The sequence below is a fragment of the Myotis daubentonii genome, chromosome 7 (assembly GCF_963259705.1).
Source record: "Myotis daubentonii chromosome 7, mMyoDau2.1, whole genome shotgun sequence".
Lineage (NCBI taxonomy): Eukaryota > Metazoa > Chordata > Mammalia > Chiroptera > Vespertilionidae > Myotis > Myotis daubentonii.
The window spans coordinates 15,842,387-15,869,886 of NC_081846.1; the positions used below are offsets into that span (position 1 = coordinate 15,842,387).

The 27,500-nt window shown below is 35.3% G+C and overlaps 1 protein-coding gene and 1 long non-coding RNA gene across 9 annotated transcripts in view; both read right to left on the reverse strand.

Moving 5' to 3' along the window:
• Positions 1 to 438: 438 nt before the first annotated feature.
• Positions 439 to 27,500, reverse strand: part of KANSL1L (KAT8 regulatory NSL complex subunit 1 like) — an 82,088-nt gene continuing 55,026 nt past the window's right edge. For 3 of the 8 annotated variants that reach the window (XM_059703008.1, XM_059703011.1, XM_059703004.1), the window contains 9 exons: positions 21,845 to 22,007; positions 21,156 to 21,263; positions 10,777 to 10,905; positions 7,869 to 7,984; positions 6,645 to 6,769; positions 5,418 to 5,469; positions 3,868 to 3,980; positions 3,104 to 3,257; positions 439 to 1,967 (listed from right to left, as the gene is read on the reverse strand). In XM_059703008.1, coding sequence (XP_059558991.1) covers positions 1,743 to 1,967; positions 3,104 to 3,257; positions 3,868 to 3,980; positions 5,418 to 5,469; positions 6,645 to 6,769; positions 7,869 to 7,984; positions 10,777 to 10,905; positions 21,156 to 21,263; positions 21,845 to 22,007 — 1,185 coding nt within the window. In that variant the 3' untranslated portion in view covers positions 439 to 1,742. Of the gene's footprint in view, positions 1,968 to 3,103; positions 3,258 to 3,867; positions 3,981 to 5,417; positions 5,470 to 6,644; positions 6,770 to 7,868; positions 7,985 to 10,776; positions 10,906 to 21,155; positions 21,264 to 21,844; positions 22,008 to 27,500 lie in introns of those variants that run through there. The other 5 variants (XM_059703005.1, XM_059703009.1, XM_059703007.1 and 2 more) reach the window with 5 other exon arrangements.
• LOC132238187 (uncharacterized) lies at positions 14,131 to 18,854 on the reverse strand. Its single transcript, XR_009453747.1, has 3 exons — positions 17,180 to 18,854; positions 16,332 to 16,956; positions 14,131 to 16,164 (listed from the first exon to the last, which is right to left on the reverse strand). It is a non-coding gene; the product is annotated as an uncharacterized LOC132238187 (long non-coding RNA).

Below are 27,500 nucleotides of genomic sequence, written 5' to 3' on the forward strand. Positions count from 1 at the left end.
TAGCAGAACCAGATTGCTGAGGATGTCCCAGTACTATGGATTTTGACCCTAAAGGATATGAATTTTATTAATCCAAGAAAGACCAGGTAGGCTAAGAGATGGCAAGGTACAGAATCATTCCATAAACTAAATATTTATACTTGCGTCCCAAATCATATTTTGACAACAAGTGTGTCAGCCACCTACTATTGCAAATACTCTTGCTATGTAACACATGCGGCAGGAAATAACAGGACCAGTGCCATTGAACTTCTTTAGACTGCTGTGAATTTTAAGAAAAAAATAATTGAAAAATTGGAACATGTATGGAAAAGAGTTTGCTTGGTTTTATTCTACATTACAAGGTAAAAATGTATTTCTTAACATGTATTTTGGCTTAGGAGGAAAGTTTTGTGCCATGTATAGGTGGCGTTTAATCAAATCAGACAACACAAGGCATATAGAAATAACTTTAATTAAAAAACTTACATAGAAGATTATAATGAGACATGACAGAAAGATTTGAGTTTACGTGCCTGGACAACTTGGGTTTGTCTGGCTTTGGTTTCTTAAAAAAATAATAAATGTACAGTAAAACTACAATCAAAAATTTGTCAGTATTGAATTTTTTTCTTCTTAAAGGGGCTAGCATAATTTCTAGTCCCTAACAAAACAGTGTCAAATCCCCCAAGTCTGGGCCAGGATTGTCAGTTATATGGGTACTACAACTTGAATAACCTTTTTTACATGAGAAAAAAACAATTCATATAAATTGTCCTCAACTTTTATATAGAAAAAAATGATGTAATATTTTCAAAAGGAATTTTCCTTAATGTACACTTCAGTATCCAGTATTGGTAATACTGAAGCATTATCCTTTGGATAGTTTTAATTCTCACTCTAGAATACAAGTAAGAATAGATGCTTATTTGAATAGAGTAATAAAGAATGACCAGATTAACTAGAAATACATTAATATTTTTATACTGACAGAACTTTCCTGTGTTGCTTATTTTGAGTTTTAAAGGAGGTAATAGTTTTAAAAACACCAATATTTAACTCTACTCTGCTTGTCGTATTCTGTTAGGGGTGCATAGAAAGTGACTTGTATTTAGTTCAACAGATATCACTGATTTCAAATAAATATTGTGTTACCTGGTATAGGAATTTCCATAACTAACTTCTATTACTTAAACATGTTTTTTAAAATCCCTCTTCGTAGCCAAGACTTTCAGGTGTTCACTATCATTGGAAACCTGTGCTGCTTTATTTATACTGCAGCTTATTTCATGGGGTAATTCATACATGTATTTTGGAGTGGTATCTGCCAGTGCATATGTGTGTGTATATATTTATACTCTGTACACACATTTATATATTCCAGTACCATGTGTATAGAAAAAAGAAGACCTGTCATTTGCTGCACAGGTATGTGTGTGTTTCTATATATGTATGTGTGGGTGTGAAATCTTTTAAAAATTCAGTAATGTGATTTGACACCAAATTGCAGCAGTTAATTTTTTGGTGCTTATGATCTGTATCATAAACACAAATGACTAGCCACTTGTCTGTAAGTGAAAAGCTAGTTAGATACTCCTGTGGTCCAAGAAGGAGAGAGAGACATACCTTGCCTGTTGCATAGAGAGCATAAAAGATTACTATATGCAGTATATGCTCTTACTCGGGAATTGTGACTGGAGGGGCTTATTTTTTCTCCTGTTTTCCATTCAGTTCCATCATTTTTTTAACCTGTTCCTTGTCACCTATTTTTTTTTAACATGAGTAAGTCCTACAGCATAGGTTTTGTATTCTTCCATTCCGTCTGCCTGCCTTTTGGGATTTTGGCCGTTCTCTGGTGCGCTGGTACAGACTTCACCACTGAAAGCGAGGCTTGAACTTTCAATCTGATCATTTTTTTTATCTTGGCATAATAAGGCTTCTGTGTCTTCATCCTTCAGCGGAAAAGCCCGTCGTTCCCACCACAAAGACTGAAAGAGAAAACATGCTCAGTTAAGTTTCAACTAATTTGTTTTGTTTAAATTAATGTATTAAGTGATCTGTAAATGTTAATTTCGTGATAACTATTGTGGTGTTCTTTAGCACATAAATGTACAAATTTTCATTTGAATTTAAGTAACAACTCAAAATGGAACATACTGTGAATTGTTAGGGACCTTGGGGAATTGTTCCCTTTGCCTCTTCCTTGAAGAGGAAACGCTACCTTGGCGGCACTGGTCTTCATTTTCAGCCCAGGGTGCTTTGGGAAAGCCCCTTTGATCTCCTTCTATACTTCACTATCTGCATTGGCATCCCATAATTACAGACAACTTGCCTGTTAATTTCTATAGACTCCATTCTAGATATGGTTCTTCTTTTCCAACACCTACGTATGAATAAAGGTGGGAGAACTTTATGCAGTGTTAGAAAACAGTCTCCTTGAGGTTAGACCTCGATCTGTGGGGATGGGGAGACAAAAGAGAAATAGTGGCTAATGTTCACTCTGTGCTAGGTGCGTTCTCTTTACTCAGATTTGTTTTGTAATGAAAGTTTGATAGAATCCCTATTTCCTAACAGATTAATGAGTAGGTGGCATTAGGATATTGATATCCTATATAATAAAAGGCTAATATGCAAATCGACCAAACAGTGGAACGACTGGTCGCTATGACATACACTGACCACCAGGAGACAGCTCCTGCATTGAGCGTCTGCCCCCTGGTGGTCAGTGTGCTCCAACAGGGGAGTGCCACTCAGCCAGAAGCTAGGCTCACGGCTGGTGAGCACAGTGGCGGGAGCCTCTCCCACATCCGGGTTCCTGGACCGGGCCTAAACCGTCAGTCGGACATCCCCTGAGATCTGGAAGCAAGAGGGCGCAGGACACCCCCCCACACACACACCCAGTGCATGAATTTTATACACGGGGCCTCTAGTGTTCCATAAAAAAGGTAAGTGTTTATAGTAACGGAACTAGATTGTTGGAGTACAGATCCTCTTATTTGTAGCCAGCATTCTATACCAGATTATCATACTGAATTTGTTATGGAATGAATGCTTAATTTGCAACCAGCAGTTTTTACAAACAGGTTTTAAAAAGGATAAAAGGCAACTGAAAGGTTCCATTTACCTTGGTTTCCTGGCTTTCATTTACTGAAGGTGAGCCATGTGCGCTCAGATCCTGACTCTGCGGACTTTCGGCAGCATCTTGCTGATCACTACTAAAGTCATTAGGGTATTCTTTCAAAAGTAAGTCCTGTCCTTCAACATTTTTACTGTAAGCTCTAGCAAGAAAATTAAGCAAATATTTAATTATTTTTTGAATAAACATGAACAACCCAAGGTGTTACTAAGTCAATTTAACTAGGTAGCTGTTCTTTTAAATATTTCTGCCCCCAAAGTGAAATAAACCCTAATATTTTTAGGACTTGTTCCCCCTTCCCTCAAAGTCATGTTCAAAGTATTTTAGACTATTTACTCTTAGACTAGACAGGATTTTATTTTTTTTAGACTTTCTTTTTTAAGTGCTTATTTTTTTGAAGTGGTTATATTAAAATAGAATACCCAATTCTAATACCTAGTGTTACGTACATTAAAATAACCTCCTTTATCTGGGAAGAATTATCACATTATCTGCTCAGTTAAATCTATCCCTGAGGCTAACTGTGAGCATTAGACTGGAGTAAAATACAGAAACTCATTTTATCACTATGTATGAGCCCAAATATATTTTGAGTGTAAGCTCAGTATATGCAGTGTTTTCCCTTCTAGTGCACAAATAGCTAAGGGTATATGGTATCTTTTCTTTTTAGTGACCTTCCTCATTATTCATACAGAATTTTGTGGATTCCACGTGGATGCTATGGTTTTGGGTTTTAAATGTATAACATCTACCTGCTGTTTCTTCTGTGCCACTTGCTTTGTTCCCATAGTGACCATCTGGCTTGCTCTCTCGCTTCATATTTTTTGTGTCTTAGGGAGAAGACTTCATCAGAAAGATCTTCTATCTGGAATTAGAAATAAAAAGTTTGGCTTTTATCAGAAACATTTTGAAATATACGACCAGGTGTCAATTCCTCATGAGTCAGGAGAACAATAGAAAGTAAACTAAAATAAATGCAATCTAAGTCAAGAAAACAAATGTTAGGAGATGAGCTTCAAATTCCTATAAAGAGAGAGTTAAAAACATTTTTAAACTTTTTTTACTATTGGGCCACATTTGAACACTTACGTAGATTACAAATAGGTTCATAGGGCTTTCGTTTTACATAAAATATTCTCAATGCTCTATTTAAAAGTTTGTACTGACTGCACAATATGGAGTACACTGTTCTAGAAACATGTTACTATCACAGAAAAGTAAAACTGATTGAGATAAATGAAAATTAATTTAATGACTTACCTGGAGTTTTAAGACTTTGGCTATAAAGAATATGAGTGTCCTGGCTAGGATCATACTGAACTAGGGAAGAGTTCATGAAAGCTGAGAAGGGCATTAAAAAGTAAATTTTGGTAGTTGAAAAACACGATCGGTGGTCATACGAACATTGTTACAGAAACAATGTCTTTTACATAATATACTGTTTCTGTATCACTTTCTAATTTTCTTTGGTTAAATATTATGTTTTGTAATGTTTTACCCATATAGATCCATAATCCCTTTCCTGCAATTCAAAAAAATCTGAAAAGCAACAAAACATGGCCAAGTTTTCCTAATTCATTTGGTGACACAGACTGATCTCATGGTGTGAAGCTATTCTACTTCCTTATAAATACTTCATTATAGGAACATTAATATTTGATTGTGAGAACTGTCCTAGACTGCTTGCATGTATTATATGATGTATGCACTACATTATTTTTCTAAAGTCCAAAATTTTCCAAATTCCAACGAATTTGTTCCAAGACTTTGAATATGGTGGGCCTGAATATTAAGATTAAATCTCCTTGTGCAGGAAAATATGACTTAATACAGGAAATGAATGTAGAGATTCACATAAATTCAATATTTTAACTAATGGAGGCAAATGGTATATTTTCTATTTGTATATGAACATTTTATAATCAAAATATCCTTTTTTTAGAATGATTTTTATTTTTATTTTTTAAAATATATTTTATTGATTTTTTACAGAGAGGAAGGGAGAGGGATAGAGTTAGAAACATCAATGAGAGAGAGACATCGATCAGCTGCCTCCTGCACATTCCCTACTGGGGGATGTGCGCGCAACCAAAGTACATGCTCTTGACCAGAATCGAACCTGGGACTCTTGAGTCCGGAGGCCGACGCTCTATCCACTCAGCAGAACCGGTTAGGGCTATAATCAAAATATCCTTAATGAAGAACTTAGTTTTCATAAATAGAAAGAAAAAAATAAGCCTCAAATTAAACAGACTTCATAATATATAAAGGGTAGTTATTCTATCAGTGAAAGGAAACTTACCTCTTCATCTACATTATATTCATCCAAAGGCTGAAGAACAACCATCCTCCAGCTGTAGAAGATACAAATCAATATCAAACAGCTCTATGTCAGTAGTTATCAATAAACTAGCTCAGCGGAAACACAGACACACAAACACCACCACCACCCTGATCTGTGGGTATTTGCCAATTCTTTGTGTGAAGACTTCCATCCTGGCCTCTTTTGAGTTTAATAACTGAATCACAAAATTCCTCAATATTAAACAACCAGCTCAACCATCAGTTCTAGCCTATCACATAAATTGAAAATTGTTGCTATAGAACAACATAACCACAAATAATAAACATCGCTTATGTAGAATATATCAAAATTCTATGTAGGAATTCTCATCATACCTCAAAATAATTAAGAGAATTACAAATGAGCTGGAATACAGAAAAGTAGGAATTATGGGTGTTGTCACCAGCTCATGCCCCTGCCAAGATTCATATTCTTAAGAAACTGCTTTCATCATTGCTAAAAAAAAAAAAAAAAAAAAAAAAAATGGTCTCGCGTGGCTGTCAGTAGGAAGCAGGTCTGTGGATTGCATTCAAGGACCTCCACAATCTGGTTCTAAGTTCTTTTCTAACATTAATTCCCTTTATGTCCTACACAAAGCCTCAGTCTTCTGGCTGAGCCTTGCACAGGTGTCCGTATGTGAATAGGTCCACCTCCTCCATGATGTCTTCCCAGCCATCTTTCTGTTTAATAGGTTTATTGCTGACTTGGCACTGCATCAACATCTTAGTTTTATTGTCACAGGTGTTACTGTCTTACAGTGTGAATACCCCATGCAAAGGTAATTGCTTCTTTGAACTCATTTTGCAACCCTGTGTAAACCTCCATTTTAAAGAGCAATTATTAATTAAAGTATATTTTCATCCCTAAAGTACCTTTTAGTGCCATATACATCATAGATAACTAAGTACTGAATGGGGAAAAAAAAAAAAAGAGTTTCACAGTAAATAAGTCTTAGGAATTCCCAATTCTTAATAGAAACTGAGAAGTAAACTTGTGATACCACATGGCACTTTTTTTCAGCATAAGTAATGTAAAATTTTCTCCATTTTCCCTCTATGGTTATACAAGTGGGAGGAAGGGGGAAAGCAGCTTCTTCCTTTTGTTAAAATTTTAACTTCACTCTGAAAATTTAAGTTTATTCAAGAAAAGGAACAAAGAAAATAAAAGGATGTAAGTATTACATACCTTGGAGTTAGTATTTCCTTATATTGGAGTTTCTCTAATTTAGCTGGGGCCACTAATGACATGGGAATCACAATATTATCTATGTCATAAGAACTCTCACTTCTCAGTCTCCGTCGTGCAGTATTCTGCAGCAAAATAGGATTACAGTAGTTTTACAGCAGTATATACCTGTATATTAAGTTTTATAAATACATCATTAAAAATCTGACTATAAAATGTTGAAAAGGCAAGAAAGTATACTTTTCTTCTATAACCCAGACAATCTTTTATATTTTTTGGCTGGTATGCAGTATACATTTCTGTGTGCACACATCACAAACCTATGTTTATGACCATAACAATTAGAAATGCCCTAAAATGCAGAACTCTTATCATGAAAGATTACCATGAAGCACCTTAAATGTCAATGAAATGGTCACTTTATAAACTTTTAGAGGAAGGGAGAGGGAGGGAGAGATAGAAACATCAATAATGAGAGAGAATCATCAATTGTGATTGGCTGCTTCCTGCACTCCCTCCACTGGGGATTGTGCCCTGAAAGCCCAGCATGTGCCCTAACCAGAAATCTAACCATGATTTCCTGGTTCATAGTTCAATGCTCAACCACTGAGCGACACAGGCTGGGCAACAAACTCACTTTTTATTGTGAAAGACCGGAATATGAAATATTTCTATGAAATACTTGGTGAGTCATTTTGTAAAGGTCAATATTACAATCTTCATTTATGTATTCCTTGTCCCCAAGTTTGTATTGATTTTAGAGAGAAATATCCATCGGTTGCCTCCTACACACCCTTTACTGGGGATTAAGCCCGCAACCCACGCATGCGTCCTAACTGGCCACCTCTGGGTGCATGGGCTGAACCAACTGAGCCACACCAACCAGGACCCTAAACCCACCTTTTGACTTGCACTCTCTGATCAGATAAACAGCAAAGGAACGTACGTGTTGGATTCTTACTAGTAAGATTATATTGATCTTCATGTTAAGGAGTAGAGATGCTTATGATAAAGTTTGTTTCTAACAAAAGCCATAACCAAGGATTAATGAACAGTTGGTTCCCTACTAAAACAGTTTATCATATTTATTGTTTCCTGATAATATAGTTCTAAATATGCTTATATGCGCTAGTAAATAAGGCCATTAATAAATATTTTTCTTCAAATGAGCCAGTTTTAAAATTCTATAAAGCAGTTATAGAGTTCAGTGTACAAAACACCTACATGTGTTGAATTTTGGGTTCTTGATATAACGTTGACATTAGCAACAGCAGTAAAATTGCTGTGGGATCCTGGTTCTGCGCGTTGAAAAGCAAATTCTTCAAATTGAGTTCTTTCTCCTGCCGTGGGAAAAAATCATTGAGAATGTCAAACATTAATGTGACTTATATTCCTAGTCAGGTAACATGTAATTTATTTTCTGTTTATTGGTTTTCTTTTTATTATTTTTTAAAATCCTATAGAAAACAAAAAAAGAATGGAAAAAATTTTATCCACAATTCTAGTATTTCCATTTTCTGCCACAGTCCTGATTATTTTCATTTGCTGGGGGGTAATGACAGTTTTATACATTTTTCTACTTTTTGGAAGATTTCCTTAGCTTGATCTTCTGACCATTAATTTTTCAAAAGTGTTCTATGTTCAAAGTACTAATTTGTAAAAGTTCTTTTTCTCTTTTTTTTTATAGCATCCAGTTTTTATTTTATGAAATTTTTCTTAGGATAAATTTACTTCTTTTTTTTGGTATTTTCTGTGTCTCAATCCTGTTTCCCATTTGTTTGGTTCCCTATTTGTGAGTATATATATATATAATTTATTCACATACATACTGCCTTTGTTTTACTTTAGCATGGATCTCAAAAAATATTTTCCTATGTAATGTAAAATCTGATACCCAGTCCATATTTACATTTTCCCACTTGTTAAAAAATGTCCTTTATGTAGTTTCTTCAAATCATCCACACTGAAATTAGTACTAAAGACTCAAGACCAGGTGTCCTGCACTTTAACAGAGTTATCTACTTCTTAGTAATATTACATTATACTTCTTATATCCCCGTGTTTCCATCAATCCAAGTGAAACATTTTATATCTGGTAATTTGTATTTTATATCTTATTACGAGATGCAAGTTTTCCTGTGTTTAAGTACACATGTCTGAACATTCCTCAAAGGCTAAGTTATTTGGTCATCTTAACACCTTTCGTACCGCTCACGAGCTTTCTCGTGTTTCGCGCGCCATCTGTTAAGGGACCGCTCACGAGTTTTCTCGTTTTTCACGCGCCATCTGTTATGGACCTTAGATGTCAACACATCTTGTCTTGTCCACATCGAATGAAGCGATCTCATTGGTGGAAACCGTGCAGGTCAATCTACGAAAAACTATATAATTGCACGAACCCATAAAGCATTGCAGTTACATTGTGTTTTGGTCATTCGAATAGTCTTCGTCTTCAAGTTCCTGGCACTTTTAGAAATGCCCTCTCTCAGAAAAAGGAATGAAACCAACGAAACTGATACACTTCCTTTCGTGTTGTTCCATTCTAAGTAAAACAATGAAATGGACAAAAAAAGTAGTGCTGTACCTTATAAACTGTGGAGTTTTCAATTCATTTAGAGTGTACGTCCTCAATCCACAAGCAAAAATGAAGTATAAACAGTTTCTGCTATCGGTGGCAGAAACTGGATAACGGATGACAATAATGCTGGCTCTCCGGAACCAGAGACAAATCTGTCCAGCCCTTCCCCTGGGGGTGCAAGGAGAGCACCTCGTAAAGATCCACCCAAAAGGCTGTCAGGTGATATGAAGCAGCATGAACCTACGTGTATTCCAGCGAGTGGAAAGAAAAAATTTCCTACAAGAGCCTGCAGAGTTTGTGCCGCCCATGGAAAAAGGAGCGAATCTAGATACTTATGTAAATTTTGTTTGGTTCCTCCTCATAGAGGAAAATGTTTTACGCAGTACCATACGTTACAAAAGTACTAGGAACTTTAATTGTTTAATTGTTTTTGTAAATAAGAATGTTATAATTATTGAAAACAACACCTAAAGTGCATTATGATCTGTAGTTATGATTTAAATAACGTGCAGTTTGCCCAAAAACGTGTGGCCCTGGCGTATGTCTTAGAGATTTCTATGCGGTACAAAATGTGTTAAGATCAAGACACTAAAAAACATGATGAAATCTCTGGTCAAGGGTGAGTTTAATTTTGTGCTACACTAGATCAGGTAGTGATTGTCATGTAGTGACTTGGCCCATTTTGGTGGGATTTCTAAAGACAGTAAAGAATGTGCTAAATCCTTCATGTTTAATTAAAATTCTGTACATCTTGGGTATAATTTGTTTCTAATTTATTGGTCATACTGACATTACATCTGGGGAATACGAATGCATATACAGGTGAGGCAAAAGGTTTACAATTCTTCATATGGAAAATAATTCAAGGATAAACTTTCACATACAACTGTAAACCTACTTTTGCCTCACCCTGTGGTGGTATATCCACTGGAACAGTGAACAAAACCTGAAAGTATATAATTTGCTAGTATATATCTTTGCAGTTAACTTTTACTTTTTATCATTAATTTGCATTTGCTGTGAGCACTATCTTATCTAAAATCCCCAACATAAACCTCACTTTTTATTTATTAGAAGGATCCTACTTTTATGATATTCCTATGGTCATCTTGGAATTTAATTGTAAGTTACTAGAGGGAATTAAACTAGGTGGTTGAGTTACCTTAAATGAATCTCATCTAATTTCTCAAAATTTTGAGAAAACTTCAGTGAATTGACACCACAGTAGATACCAGAAATGGTGATAAATTTCTATGTCAGCCTTTTAATGGCATAATTTTAATCCAGAACACAACTGAGACTAAGTCATGTCCAGAATGATAGTTAATAGATAGCTCTAGACAGGGAAGGAAAGAAATCCTTACTTGCTATAAAGTGGATGGATGCACAGTCCACAATTTTTAGTTGATAGATCAATGTGCTGTTTAATGTTCATAGGACCATGGATGTTTTATATAATTCATGGCTACTGGATTATAAACTCCCATGAAGCAGGGGTTTTTTGGAGGTCAGAATTTATTTTTAGTTTTTAGTACTAACCTCATTTTAACCTACCTAATGCTGTTTCACTCAAGTGTCTTTTCTTTCTCCCCTGTAACAGCTGTGCAGAAGATTCTGATCTTATTTGAGGCTTGCATGTAGGAGAATATCCATTTCTCCATTGACTCAGAGAAGAATTATATACTAAAACAAACAGAAAGAAAATGTGCAATTTTAGTTCCTTAACACAGACAATGAACATGTTAGTGTTTCTACTTATAACATTGCAGAATATTAATATACCTTTTAAATTTGCATATAAGTACTTAGATACCAAGATATAATACTCATAAACTGAAAATACTAAATAAGATTCCTCAACAACATCTTCAGTAATTATCCAATTTCTTATAGTTGCTCCATTAGTTGAAGGGGATAAAAATGAAAGTGATCTGTTAACAAGTCTTCTAAAGTGCAAAATGTTATAGAGAAGATTGGTTCAATCTGTAAATATTGGTTAAATATAAACTCTATTTTTAAGTTTCTGCTTACCCTTAAATCTGGAAATAATTCAGGACTAAGTAAGATTTTACAGAATCACAATAGCCTGGGACCTCTTAAAAACATGAACAGATTTCATCAACCTTACAGTGCTTACCATCATTCTTTTCACTTTTTTAAAAGCGATGGCATTTTCTAAATCTTTAAAGTCAATATTCTGTGCCTCAGCTGCCTTATCTGTCAAATAGGGATACTACGCATTAGAGGAATATCTGACATGATACGTGTTGAGTAAATGTTAATTTCTTCAGGATTATTGTCTGTCCGAACGCCATATTTTTAGTACTAGATTGATCAAATTGGTTCCTTTTCTTGAAGGATTTGGAAATGTGTAAATAAATGGAAAAAGGAGTAAGTGGGCTAAAGTACCAAATTCTCATCAACATTGAAAAAAACCATGGCCTATCAACAGTAATGGATTCTTGACTTCAAGATGGCAAAGCACTCTAAAAATGCAGTCAGTCATCTCAGAGATGCAAATTGAAACAATCAACTTAAACCTGTCAGAATGGCTATCAACAAATGACAAGTGCTGGCAAGGATGTGGAGAAAAGAGAACCCTAGTACACTGCTGGTGGGCAAAACAGTACAGAGTTTCCTCAAAAAATTATGGAACACCAATCAGAAAGAATATATGCATCCCTATGTTCATAGCACAATTTACAATAGCTAAGATTTGGAAACAGCCCAAGTGCCCATCAGCAGGTGAGTGGATAAAGAAAAAAAGAAAAATTGGTAACGTTTATTACACAATGGAATCCTATGCAGGGGTAAAGTTACATTTAACATTTGCAACAGCATGGATGGACCTGGAGAGTATTATGCTAAGAGAAATCTCACGTGGAATCTAATGAACAAAGTAAACTGATGAACAAAATAGATCCAGAGACATAGAACCATGAACAGACCAATGAATTTCATAGGAAAGATGGGGGGTGAAGGAGGATATATTAACTGGGGAACTTTTCCTATATGCATACAAAGGCTTGGGAGGAGTGGGGGGGGGGGCAGACACCTGTAATACTCAAGAAATTTTTAAAAAATGAAAATGATAAAGTTTTTATAGATATGCACATATACATACTAGCAAGCAAAAGGGAATGTGTCAGTGTGCAGAATTTGTGAGAAATCTCTGAAGGACTATAATACCACATGAAATTTTACTGAAGAGCAAACTCCTTACAAAAGCACGTGCAAAGTATTGCTACAAAAATGTGATCAACGTCAAAGGTGTTCTACACCTATAGGAAAGGGAAACAGCAGGACAATTATCTGGAGCAACTAATATGATCTCAACACCTCAGCAAGGCGATGAGAGACTATCTTACTAGATAAAATCTGAGAGCCTGGAGCAGAGAAATGGATAGATAAGGCAATGTCTATGTTCCCCAATTTAAAACTGCCCATCTTTGCCTCTGAAAAATTGTATAGAGCACTAATTTCTACCCTTTCCACAAAAAGCACTGCATAAATAGAACAGTCTTAATGGTGATAGGCAATTTAAGAATGAGAACACAAGACCAACAGTCTGAATACTAACACAATACAAGAGGCACAAACAACAAATGGAAGAACTATCTCGAATAGCTTAAGTCTTCAAAATTCTAACATTGCCGAAAGGAACAGGTAGAAAGCCTCTAGAGAGACCTTAGAAATGGAAAACAAAACTTTCAAATTTTAAAAAAATCACTAATTGGGCTGAAGAACAGAATGGACACAGCTGAAAATCAAAGTCAGTAGGTTGGAAGAGGAATTCCACAACTCAAAGGAATATGGTGGTGGAAAATAAGACAAACCAAGATGGGATAACAGGACAGAAAGAATGAATGGGGAGCTATATTTGAAGACATGGTAACCAAAAAATTATCCACAATCAATTATATTAACCCTGGATTGCAAGAAATTGAGTGTCAAATCAAATGGGAAAAACACACGCCCATAAATCATATAGCACATCACAGTGAAGATACCCTAAAAGTTACCAGAAAAGGAATAAGATTTCTGCAAAGAAATGAGGATCAGATGGACATAAAGCAAAACTAGATGCACAAAAACTGACTTTAAAGAGTTCAGGGAAAATGTTAAAATTCCTAGATGACCTCCAGTATCCCCCTTTTTTAAAAAATGGGGCAGGATAGGTATTTATTATGGGAGAAAACAGGTACCAACAGGCAGCAGGACAGGGGGCACTGTGATAAGTGTGGGAGGCAGAGCCTGGGAGTAAGGAGCCATCTTCTGGATCAGGAGATCACATGGACACTAGGCCACAGGAAACCATAGAAAACAAATATCCACCACAGATAGAACACATTTGCTTAATAAGGAGTGAAGGGATTACAAAGTCAAAGTTAAACAACTTTGACCAGCTGGAAAGTTAAACTTCTAAACAATAAAAACAATGGAAACACCAGACTAGCCAGTGTCTGTCCACCACCACAGGCCCAAGACCTACCACCTGTGTGTGAGCCACCAGGTATGTGGGCACACATGCACTTTCAAGGGGGATATATGGGGGATGCCAATATACCGAGTGCTTAAGCTCACCAGGAAACATACACCAAGATGTGTGGGCATTAAAAACAGAACCAGGATGTCATATAGGTAAGGTTGCCTCCAAGATTTCTTACCACCCAAAAAAAGAAGGCAGAGGAAGATGTTAAATAGAAAATTAAAATGTTAGGCATAATTCTAAACTCATTTCTAAAAAGGTGTAAGTACAATTGTGAAAGTTAGGTTTTAAAATGCATATGTACCTGGCATGTCTAGGAATTCCAATAGTGCCAACTCTTGTTTTAATACAAATATTTTTGGAGTATTTTAAAACAAATTCTAGACAATTCATCTTTTTCTAAAAGCTTTTTTTCTACATCTGTTCTATTTATAATAACCATCCCAGCCTTTGGGTTCTTGCTCTCCCAAATCCTCTCCTACTAGATTCCATCCTAAAACACAACTTGACCCAGTATCTCCTATATCCTGTCTTCCCTTTTCATTTATTCAGTCAATAATTTCATAGAGATCCAATTACATGCCAGACAGTGTGTTATGCTCTGAGAACACAATGGTGAGCAAAAACCAGAATGGTCCCTGCCCATGATGTAGTGTATAGGCATTATCTCCAAAACTGCAACTGGAAGATGGTATTATTGAGAGAAGTTAAGAGTAAAGAGAACTCTAGGAAAGGCTTCCTGAGATAAAGTGATAGATTTAAAATATGAACACAAATAGCTGATGGCAAAGGGAAGAAAGAATGGTATGTGTGAAGGCAAAAAGGAGTAGGACAATTTGGCAAGAACAATAGCAGTAGTGTAGAGTAAGGAAGCATGATGAAAATGAACTAAGAACAAGGAGCCGGTCTATGTAGGTAGGGCTTCTCCATTAAGAATATTCCATCAAATATTTGAAGGGAATGGAGTTGGAGAGAGAACAGATGTGGCATTAGGTTTGCATTCTGAAAAGATCACAGTACAGAAATTGGAAGGAAATAAAAAATCAAATAGGCTATTTTCAGTGGTATAGACGAGTTATTAAGTTGGACTGCGAGAGGTAGAGATGAAGATAGAGTAGCAGATTTGAAACAGATCCGTAAGATTGCACTGAACATGGGTTTAGATGTGGGAATGTGGTGGGTAGGAAGGCTGAGCCCTAGGCTTCTGGCTTGTGTGGTTGTGCCACTGTTCCTCTCATCTGTCCACTCAGAAAGTAACAGACTTTAATTTGACATAATTTCAGATTCACAGAAAACTTGGCAATAGTACAAAGAAGTCCAATATACCCTTTACTGAGATTCCCCAAAATGTTAACATTTATCACATTTGCTTTATCTTCCTGAACTCCCAATGAAATTAAGTTACTGACAGGATGTCCCTATATGTCCAAATGTATTTTCCAAAAACAGGCATTCTCTTAACATATTCACTCTGATCAAAATCAAGAAATTAATATTGTTAGTTAACTATAAACCATATTCAGATTTCACCAATTATTCCTATGATATTCTTATAGAAAATTCTGATCACTCTGCATTTAGTTCAGGTCTCAAGTTTTTTTGGATCTGAAACCATTCCATATTCTTACCTTTCATGACTGAATATTCTGATGTATACAGGCACTTAAATGGGATTTTTCTGTTATTTTCTCACAAATGGCCACTAATCTATTCACTCTTCAACCCACTACAATTTGTCTTTTCCCTACTTCCTTGTTACTTGAAGTAAGCAGTGCTGTCACAGTTGCCAACTATTGTAGACAGCCCAGGATAAATCCAAATTCTGGCAAACATAAACATCTCTCTACTTACCTTCACACAATTCACCCTACACAAATGCATGAACACATCACACTCTTACATGGCTCCATGACAAGTCACATGTTTGTTTCCATTTTAAAATTTTGTTACTCAATATAGGCTAAAAGCATTTGAATCACCTGGGACCTTGTTAGAAATACAGAATCTCAGACCCCATTCTAGACTTACTGAATCAGAATCTACATTCTATCAATATCCCCAAGTAATCTTCACATTAAAGTTTGAGAGCAATGATTTGAGTCCTTTCCTTCCTCTAAGTTCCAGTTAAGTAAAGCATCACTATCTTACTGCCGTTCCTCTTGCCTTTTTCCCATCACCCTTAACCTTTCTTCCTCTAGGCAGAGTTATACACTCCTTCTTTTTGGAATATTTTTAGATGTGCCTATCATTTCAATTATTTCTGTCTGCTTTCCCCTATCACATTATAATTTGATTTCCTGATTCACCTTTGATTCTTCAGCACTTAACAGTCTACCTGGCACAGAGTAGGTACTCGATAAATGACTTCTAGTTTTACTTAATTCTCTAGAAATCACTAACAGTAAAAGAAAAATTTATGACTAGCTACTTAAGACACTTATATACAGTGGGGCCTTGACTTACGAGTTTAATTCGTTCCGAGACTGAGCTGGTTAAGGAGCTCGTTAACTCAAATTACTCTATCAACTCAATGCAAAAAATCAGCCAAGAGACAGCTGGTATCTCAAAAAACTCATTAGTCGGGACACTCGTAAATCAAGGCCCCACTGTAGGATGAAACCCAATTACTGCTTAACTATTTGGGTTGGGAGTGGTAGGGGAGGAGAGATTGGAATACAAAGATTCCTTCACTGATTTTCTTAATACAGCATTCAACTCAAATGTCCTATTCTTAGCTCTTAATTTCCAATTATTAACATGTCATTACAATATTGAGACATTAATTCTGTGCCTAACACATTTACACTGTCCGACTTTGTAAAAGTTAGGTAAAAGAGCAACATTAGAATAAGTCATCTCATCTCACCTAATAGCATATAATTTTATTTTTGTATATTTCCTTTCAATCATTTCATATTTCAAATGTAATAATTTTTATTTGGATAGATGTGTAATTACATTTTTTATCTGATAACTCACTCTTCATTGTTATTTTTCCAGATGGTAGCCTAACATTCCTCTGATTAGAGACAATATAATTTATTCATTCTCTGGCTGTTAGAGCTTGTTGTCATGTTATTTCTATTATGGACATTCTTAAAATAATCATTTCATGCATGCATTTTTCCTATTTTTAAAAAAGTTTAGTATTAGGATTAATTCTAAGGAATAGAATTATATCATGAAAAACAAAAAACAAACAGAACATAACCTGTATTTCCCATTATTTTTTTATTCTTTTGTTCCTAGGCATAGACCAGCCGTGGGCAAACTACGGCCCGCAGGCCGGATGCGGCCCGTTTGAAATGAATAAAACTAAAAAAAAAAAAAAGACCGTACCCTTTTATGTAATGATGTTTACTTTGAATTTATATTAGTTCACACAAACACTCCATCCATGCTTTTGTTCCGGCCCTCCGGTCCAGTTTAAGAACCCATTGTGGCCCTCGAGTCAAAAAGTTTGCCCACCCCTGGCATAGACCATTGTTCCTTGTCCCTAGTGCTTTCATTTTTTTTTCTTTAACCTTTACTGTAGAAAATTTTCCAAAAAAAAGGAAAATAGGATAATGAACTATCATTCAGCATCAACAATTATAAATTAGTAACCGATCTTGTTTCAACTCTCCCCACCATTTTTTGCTAAGAGTATTTTAAAGCAAATCCCTGACATATGTACACATATGTCAACTTCAATATCTCACAAAGTGTGTGTATTTATGTAATAACATGCATTATTACATATAACGAAATTAACAATTCATTGATAGCCAACATCCAGTCCATGTTCAAATTTCTCTGTCTCAAGAATTGTGCTTGTGTTGGGTGTGTGTGTGTGGGTATACAGCTGAGTTCAAATCAGGATCCGAAAAGGCCCACATGCTGCATTTGCATGATAAAAAGTAACATTTTTACATGGTTATAACTGTACCATACTTAGAAGTAAAACATTTTTGTCCTTTTACATCACTTAACATTCTTTGATAAATGTTTCCATCCTTATATAAACTTAAGATATTTTTGAAAGCTGTATATTCCACTATGTTAACCATATCCCTATTATCCTCTTCAAGTTGTTTCTAATTTTTCTATTAACAAAATATATTAAGTATTTCATATTTAGGATTAGACTAGGTTCTTGTAAATGGATTTATTGGATCAGAATACAGAATTAACATTTAGTATTTTATTGTGAGCAAGTATACCAATAAGTTCTTTTCCCCCCTCCATGGTCTTATTTAAAAAATACTTACTTTAAAGGTCTTTTAATATAATGCACAATACTTCCCAATAGGTTGTGTCAATTCTTAATAATACCTCAAATATATGAGTCCTATTTTACCTACATTCTTACAATAATTGATGTTTATACTGTTTAAATTTATTAATGTAACCAGACAAAGTAGTCTGACACATAAGCAGTCACTGAATACACCTAATGTTTCTAACTCATAAGACAGTTTTTAACCTTTAAGTCTTTAATTCACTTGGAATGTATTTTAATGTTTATCCATCATAAATTTGTTTTAATATGCTGTGTAAGGCAGAGATCTCATTTTATCTTTTCCCAAAAGTCATTATTTAATGCAACTAATTATAGAAGAAACTGAGTTGCTTAAAGCATGAGCTCTGAGCCAGACTGCTTGGATTTGAATCCTGGCTCTACCACTACTCACCTGTGATCTGGGTAAAGTTAGACATGGAGAAAAATAATGCTTGCTTTACAGGGTTGTACAGATTAAAGCAAACAAATATAAAGCCCTCCAACCAGTACTAACATATAAAAAATCCCTCCTAAGAATTGCTTATTGTTATTATTTATTGACTAAGCCATCCTTTTCACACTGATAGGAAATACCATCATATTGTATAATAAACCTTTGGTCTGTCTCTAGGCCTTTTATATAATTTCCTTGTTCTGGTTTCCATTAGCACCACAATATTTTAATTATTATAGATTTACTAAAGGCCCGGTGTACAAAAATTTGTGCCCTCGGGGGAAGGGGGGCGTCCCTCAGCCCGGCCTGTGCCCTCTCGCAGTCTGGGACCCCTTGGGGGATGACCACCTGCTGGCGTAGGCCTGCTTCCCCAGGGATTGGGCCTAAGCTGGCAATCAGACATCCCTCTGGCAGCCCAGCAGCCCTTGAGGGATATCCACTTGCCAGCGGGGAGCAGACCTAAGCCACAGTCGGACATCCTTAGTGCTGCTGAGGAGGCAGGAGAGGCTCCCACCACCACCGCTGTACTGGCAGCCATCATCCTGGCTTGTGGCTGAGCAGAGCTCCCCCATGTGGGAGCGCCCTGACCACCAGAGGGCAGCTCCTGCATTGAGCGTCTGCCCCCTGGTGGTTCAGTGTGTGTCATAGTGACCAGTCATTCCCAGTCTTTCTGCTGTTAGGGTCAGTTTGCATATTACCCTTTTACTATATAGGATAGAGGCCTGGTGCACAGGTGGGGGCCAGCTGGTTTGCCCTGAAGGGTGTCCCGGATCAGGGTGGGGGGGCCCGCTTAGGTGCCTAGCCAGCCTGGGTGAGGGGCTGATGGCTGTTTGCAGCTGGTCACACCCCCTTCAGGGTGGGGGTCCCCACTGGGGTGCCTGGCCAGCCTGGATGAGGGGCTGAGGGCTATTTTTAGGCTGGCCACACCCCCTTTAGGGTGGGGGGTCCCCACTGGGGTGCCTGGCCAGTCTGGGTGAGGGGCTGAGGGCCGTTTTCAGACTGGCCTGGGACTGAAGCTCCCAGCCTCTCCTTGTTTTCTTTTTTCTATTTTTTATTCTGGGATTTACCTTCTATAATTGAAACTCTGTTGCCTTAACTGGCGCTCCCAGCTCTGAGGCCTGTGCTGGCTGAAAGCAGGTATCTGGGGTTGGTTTGGCTTCTATAATTGAAACTTTGTTGCTTTTGGAGCTTAGAGCCGGGCCATGGCAGGCAGGGAACCTTGGCTTCCTCCATCACTGGAGCAAGCAAGCCTCCTGTTCCCTTCAGCTGCATGGCTGCCGGCCGCCATCTTTGTTGGCCGTTAATTTGCATATCTCATCGATTAGCCAATGGGAAGCGTAGTGGAGGCACGGTTAATTACCCTTTTTGTCTTTTATTAGATAGGATAATACATTTTGTTATCTAACACCTCCTTATTAATCTTTTAAAATTTTTACTGGCTATTCAATATTTTCTCTCTGAGATAAACTTCAGAAAAACTTTCAAAAGAAGAATACCTCTGTAATTCTGTTTAGAACTACATATAAATTGATTTTGGGGAAAATGGCATCTTAAGTTAAAACTGTCTTGACAGGAATGGAGTATTTCTTTTCATAATAGGCACATACTCATGTTCCTCAGTAAACTCTTGATGGTTTCCTCAGGAGGTCCTTGTTAAGTTTAATCCTAGAGGTGTTATATTTTGATTGTCAGTGTGTCTATGATAAAATTCCTTTACATAGCCTGACTCATTATTACTGGTATTTGTAAAAGCTACCAGGTTTTAGAAATTTATTTTAAAATGTACTACCTTCAAAACTTCAATTCCAACAGGCATTCAGTTGGTTCTTGAGTTTTTGAAGTAGATGGTTATTTCCCATGGAAATAAACTTCTTTAGAAGTAAAACATTTTATATGACTTTTTGATACTGAGATTTTAGCTCTGCAGATAGTAAAAACATACTGATTTTTTTTCTGATTACTTGCAAGCATAGATAATGTTTCCACCCCCATTCAGAGTACTTACAACATTTCATTCTAATTTCTCAAGTTTTATAATTTTAGTTATTTAAAATTTTTGAACCAGCTAGAATTTACTCTGATACATGGGGTGAAATGACTGTGCAAAATTTTTCCCAAAAGACTAACAATACTCTTCAATGAATAGGTCTCCATTTTCTCTTCTCATAAGTATGAGCTGTTAGCTGGCTTCATGGATCTACTTCCCTAAATGTAAGCCAAATAAAATCTAAACTATTACAGGTTTCTGCCATATTTCCGTATGTGGTTGTGCCAGACTTTCTCAATCCTTTTCCAGCAATTCCTTTTCTATTTCCTCATTTATTTTTCCCAATGGGCTTCACAATTATTTGGTTAAGTTAAACAATTTGTATTAGAACTCCAAGTTACATTGCATTAAACATTTAAACCAACAGGGAGAACTGATATGATATCCTTATTAATCTTACTATCCAGGAATGCTATTTATCCATATTTATTTAAATTCCCTTTAATATTTATCAATAATATTTCATAATTTTCTTTCAATAAGTACCACATTTCTTGTTAGGATTACTCCCATGTATTTTCTTGTGTGTATGTGTGTGTCTAATTTGTGAAAAGTAAATATTAAAAATTAAGAATTTACATTTATTCCTTTGTTAAATTTTATTTCCATTGAAAGCAAAAGTAATAAGCATATGAAAGATATAAAAGATATATAGAAAGTACAAGATTTGTAAGTAACATACCAGGGGATGGAGATATGATACAGCCTCCTACAAATTTATTTTCAGCAAGATCTCCTTTTATTTCAGTCGTTTTCAACAATGTTTCAAAGTGAAAATGAAGAGGCACATCTGGAAAAATAACGTTTTTAAAAAAACTATCTTTAGTGAACATCAATCATACAGGTTCAGTAAAATTGCTTTCTTTCTATGATTAGCACAAAGCCTTAGAAAAATAAGCAAAGGTTTAAAAAGTCACAACTTTCTTAAGTAGCAGAATACTCTTTCAAAACAAATTAGTAGTATTTTGGAATTACTGGTTATATGTCTTAAACAAATGCTAATGATGAACAACTAAAATAGGACATAAAAGGAACAAAATTATAAATATTCACAGATGAGAACAAATGTATCTGAAAGTCTTTAATAAAACACAGCCAAATCTGACTGATTCTTTTTAAGATCATTCCACTCCACCCCCACAATCTTTGCATTTCATTACTTGAAGGAAAAACCACTATAAATCAGATGCAACCTTTTATGAAGAAGTCAGCTTTTACATTACTTAGTTTACTAGTATTATGAATCACAAAATGAATCTTTTACAGATTAAAACCTATTGATTCCTTTTATAGATTCATTTTATTTATAGGATTAGATTTTACCATAGAAAATATTCAGTTACTCAGAAATTTCGTTATAAAGAGGCTTACCTGATGGCAATGATAGAACAGAATGGAAAGAAGAGTCTAACTCTGATACATGTTCGCTTAATATTTCAGACTTTGAATTGTGTTCACAGCTACTCCAAGTTGAAGCTGACTGCAGGCAAGGGATTTGTGCAGTATTTAAAAATGTTTCTTTTGAAGGCAAAGTCTGCAAGGGGAAAAAAATAATTTAAAGACTTCATTTTTTTTTTCTTGAAAACTGAACCAGAGAGAACCTAACAGTTATAATTGAGTATCTGAATAACAGAGGAAGAAGTCCTGGCTTAAGTCACCATGAAGAAAGACCTTTATTTGTGTGGGGGTTTTTTTCCTGTTTATTTACTTTATTGGGAGAAAGACCTTTAAAATGACATAGAGTGAGAGAAATTACTTAAGGCCATGAATGTGATGAGATTTGACTAGTCCATTTTCAGTTTTTCAAAATGAAGAAAGAGCATTGTCTATGAAAAATGGGTCTTTCTTCCGTCTTATAAAATCTCAGAAATGAGTTTGAGAAACTTTGCGTGAAAAGAAAATAGTTACAATCCATTTACAGGAAGAATTCTGATGGTGAGCAGGGACTATATTAAGATTAAGAACTGAGTATATGCTTCCTCCTTGCATCCTATTACAACTAATGAATGAAACTGGAGTCTCTGCCTTAAATTCTAGTAACAGACAATATTTACACTGGAAAACAGTGAAGTACTAAGAGTATTTTACATGTTTAAGTAAAATTTATTTAGAATAAAACACTTAAAAAGATATGTGGGAAACATGCAATATGTTACAAGAATTTTAGTTTCTTGAGATAAAGAGTTGAGTCCAGGAATCTCAAGAAAACCATGTTACTAAATCAAAAAAAGTTATGTTGCTACATTAAGAAATATAGTATGGGGCAAAAATAGGTTTATAGTTTTGAGTATACAAAATAGTTTATTCTTGTATTATTATTTATTATTATATTTTCCATATGAACAACTATAAACATACTTTTGCCCCATCCTGGACATATTTGGGTTAAATCCTGAATTTTAAAATTATTTTTATGGTTATAAAATTACTATACAACCAATGGGGGAAATCTATAAAATAGAGAGAATATTTTAAAAATTAATAAAGGTCACTTGTGTTCCTTTCCTCACTCTTACCTATATTTTTGACAATAACATTAGGGCTCATTTTGTTTTTCAAGTAACTGATATTTAAAATGCTTATAATAACTGAGACCCTTAGATGCTATTTTAAAACATTTTTTATTAGGTTCGAACTTTCTTGAGTTTGAACTTCCTGGCCCACTGAAATTTTCTCTTGTGTTCCCACAGCAACTGGGCATATCCTACCATAGCAATCAGCTAGATTTCCCCTGGACCATTAGCTCCATGAAAGTGAGACTGTAATATTTAATTTTGTATTCCCAGAACCCGACACCATCCCTGACCTGTGGTTGAAACTTGAATGCTGACCAACTGAATTCTATCCTATTTGATTAAAAAATATTTGAAGTGAATAAAACTTCAAATGTGTGTATGTCTGAGACTATTTCATTGGAGAAAATCAGTACCTGTTAATATATGCTAAAATGTATTACATAATGACTTCTGTTTACATTCCATTTGGCCATGACTTAAATCAGATAGTCACACCTACCTGCAAGGAAGGCTAGGAAATGCAATCATTTTTCTGGGTGGTCTAGTACATTGGATACATGTGGATACATGAATAAGAATGTGAGTCATTTCCAAGTATTATTCTAGTTATATAATATGTATAAACTTATGGGAACAGTTGCTGTTTCTAGCCTTACAAGATGCATTTGTACTTTTGATTAATTAAAATTATTTGCTCTTTTATGATGTAGCTCAGAAAGGTATAAGGAACATTTATTTGAAATTACAAAGAAAAAATGTGCTAACCTCTCTTTTTCCATATATGGCTAGAGCATTATAAATAAAAATAAAATCTGAATATTTACCATATAATTAGTTTTCTCTTGAAATTTTTCCAAATCCAGGAAACCCCTTAGCCAATTTGAAACTATCCTAAATAATTATGGAGACAAGTGAGGGGCATCTAGGAAAAGGCCTTTTTTCCCCCTGCAGAGAAAGTGAAGCCCAGGAGGCTGAAAAGGAATAGATGGAGAAATAAGAGAAAAACCAGGAGATTCTCGCCAATAAAAATGCAAATGTCTAGAGGATGTGATCAATAATACCATATGCTGCATAAAATTCAAGTAAAGTCCTGAAAAATATCCACTAAATTTTTTAACTTTAACAATGAAACATTTCATATATGCAAGAGAAAATAGGAAAGGCATTAAATAACTTTAAAAATGCCTATACTCATCATCCTACTTTAAGAAATAGAACAGTATCAATAACTTTGATGCCTTTTGCCTCTTACACCACCCACACAAGCCTGTAAAAGAGATTGCTACTTTCCTCCTGATAAATGCGCTTTCACCCTGTTCAAAACTTCTGATATTTTGCTGGGCACATTTGCTAAGCTTCCTTGCACCTAAAAATTACTAAATTCTAGCCAGAAGACCATGAAGAGAAGTCACGTGCAGTTCAGGAAGTGATCGTCATTCTCCCCTTGCTACTTGTAACAGAGCTGTGGTGGGAGCCACTGTAACCATGTGGAGGAGGGTAATGCTCAAAACATCAAATAGGCAGGAGAGCCTGGCTCCTAGGTAACCACAGGATTAGCATGGCTGTCATGTCTAGAACATTTTCAATCTGTTACAAGACAAAGAAAGAAACTTGTATCTTGTTTATGTCACTATGTGCGGTTTTGTCAAATGCAGCTAAACCTGTATCTTTCACTAATACAGTGTGCCTCCTTAATCATATTTTTCTTTCCACTTCCCGGAGTAACTGCTATCCTGAATTTTATCACTTCTTTGATTTTCTTTATAGCTTTCCTTAATAAGTCTAAGTAATCCTATATAATTTACTACTTAAACCTATGGTTTAAAATGTACATAGACAGAATGTTAATTATATTTTCCTGCTTTCTTCCTCAAAATTATGTGTATTCAATTCTCATTCTGTTTATAAATATCTACATTGTTTCTAGTTTTTTTATTATTATGGAGAACACTAGTGTGAATATCATTATTACAGGGATGGGCAAAAGTAGGTCTACAGTTTATATGTAAATAATACTATAATAAATAAATATTAATTACTTGCATAAGCCTACGTTTGTCCACTCCTGTGTTTGTATCCTGACACGTGGGTGTAAAAATTTCTTTGGAGTACACTGATAGACATGGAATTACCAAGTTATACAAATACATGAACGCACACAATCAACTTGACTAGATATATTTTTTTTTTACAAAGTAGTTGTAACTGACACTACAACAGAGCAGATCTTAGTTCCCACTGCTTCAGATTTATGCCAACATAAGTCTTCTTATTTCTGCCAATCTCAGAGCATGCAAATAGTATCTCATGGTTAAAACCTGCATTGCCGTTTACTATTCGAGTTGAGCACCCTTTCAGACCTATAATTGGCCATTCACTTTTCCTTCTTTGGGGAAATACATATTTTGATGATTTTTTTTTATTGGGATGTCTTTTACTTATTGATTTTTAAGTTCACTTTACACACTCTAGAAAGTTACAAATCATTTTGTGTTCTGTATGTCGCTCCCTGGCTGAGCTTCTTTTCACTTTCTTTGTCGAACTTTTTGATCAAGAGACCTTCTTGATGTAAATGTTTCCTTTTATAAATATTGATAACAGTGGCGCCAGGAACATTCAATGAGGGAAAATAGTCTTAACAAATGGTGCTGGGACATCGGGATATTCACAATTAGGAAACAGAAAAATGAAGTTGAACTCTTACCTAACACCATAAATAAAAATTAACTCAAAATGAATCAGCGATTTAAGTATAAGAGCTTACAGCCATACATATCTTAGTAGAAAACAGAGGCAAATCTTCACTATCTTGAATTAAGCAATGGAGTCTTAGTTATGACACCAAAAGCACACACACAAAAAAACCCCCAAATAATAGACAATTGGACTTCATCAAAATTAAAAACTTGTGCATTAAAAACATCAGAATCTAAAAAGAAAATCTAAAGGAATGGATTTTTCTACATATCAAGAATATATAAAGAACTCATCTCAATAAAAGGCAAACAACCCAGTTAAAAAATAAGCAAAGGACTTGAACAGACATTTCTCCAAACAAGATATACAAATGGCCAACAAGCACATGAAAATATGCTTAGTATCAAGGGTCATTAGGGAAATGCAAATCAAAACCACAATGAGGTACCACATCACACCCACTAGGATGTCTGCAATGAAAATAAAAGCCCAGGAAATAACAAGTGTTGCTAAGGAATAACAAGTGTTATAGAAATTTTGGGAACCTCATACACTGCTGATGGGAATTTAAAATATTTAACTGGTGTGGAAAACAGTTTAGTGATTCCTCAAAAAAGTTAAACAATTACCATATGACACCCCAATTCCATTACTCAGTAGTATGTGTGAAATTTGCCCCCATATTTTAACACAAATAGTAGCATGAACTGTTCCATGTCTTGGTTTTTTTCCCTAGTAAACGATACACCTTACACAACTTTTCACATTAGTTTGTATAGAGCTCCCTAATTCTTTTTTATAGATTCCAGTGTATGGATACTCGAATGTATTCAACCAGTTCCTATTGATGAACATTTGGGTTATTTATAGTTTTTTCTTTACAAGAAATGTTGCAATTATTTTATATCATAAATCAATTCACATTTAAAAAGTAACTAATTGAGGTGAAATTCACGTTACATAAAATTAACCACTTTAAAGTTAACAACCCAGTGACCTTTAGTCAATTTACAATGTTGCGCAACCATCATGTCTATCTAGTTCAAAAAATGTTTTATCACTCCAAAGTAAAACTCCTTACCCAATAAGCAATTTCTTCCTACTACCTCACATCCCCAGCCCCTGGCAACCACCAATCTCTCATTATGGATTCATCTATTCTGAATATTTCTTATAAATGGAATTATACAATATGTGACCTTTTATGTCTGACCTTTTTCACTTAGCACAATGTCTCTGAAGTTCATCCAAACTGTAACATGTATTAGTACTTCATTCTTTTATGGCTGAATAATATTCCAATGTATGTATATACCACTATTTGCTTATAAATTAATGATTAACATTTAGACTATTTCCACCTTTTGGTTATTGTGGATAGTGATGTTATGAACATGTGTGTATAAGTGTTTTTAAATTTTGGAGGGATATACAGGCATACCTGGGAAATATTGTGGGTTTAGATCCAGACCACTACAATAAGGCAAGTATCACAATAAACTGAGTCACACAAATATTTTTATTTTCCAGTGCATGTAAAAGTTACATTTACACTACACTGTAGCCTACTAAGTATGCAATAGCACTATGTCTACAAAAAAAAAATGTATATACCTTAATTAAAAAATACTTTATTGCTAAACATGCTAACCATCTTCAGTAAGTCCTATTTTTTAATTTCTTTGCTGTTGGAGGGCCTTACCTTCAATTTGTTAAAAAAATGCAACACCTGTGAAATGAAATAAAGTGCAGCACAAAACAAGGTATGCCTGTAAATGGAATTTATCCATGTTGTTGCATGTTTCTGTATACAT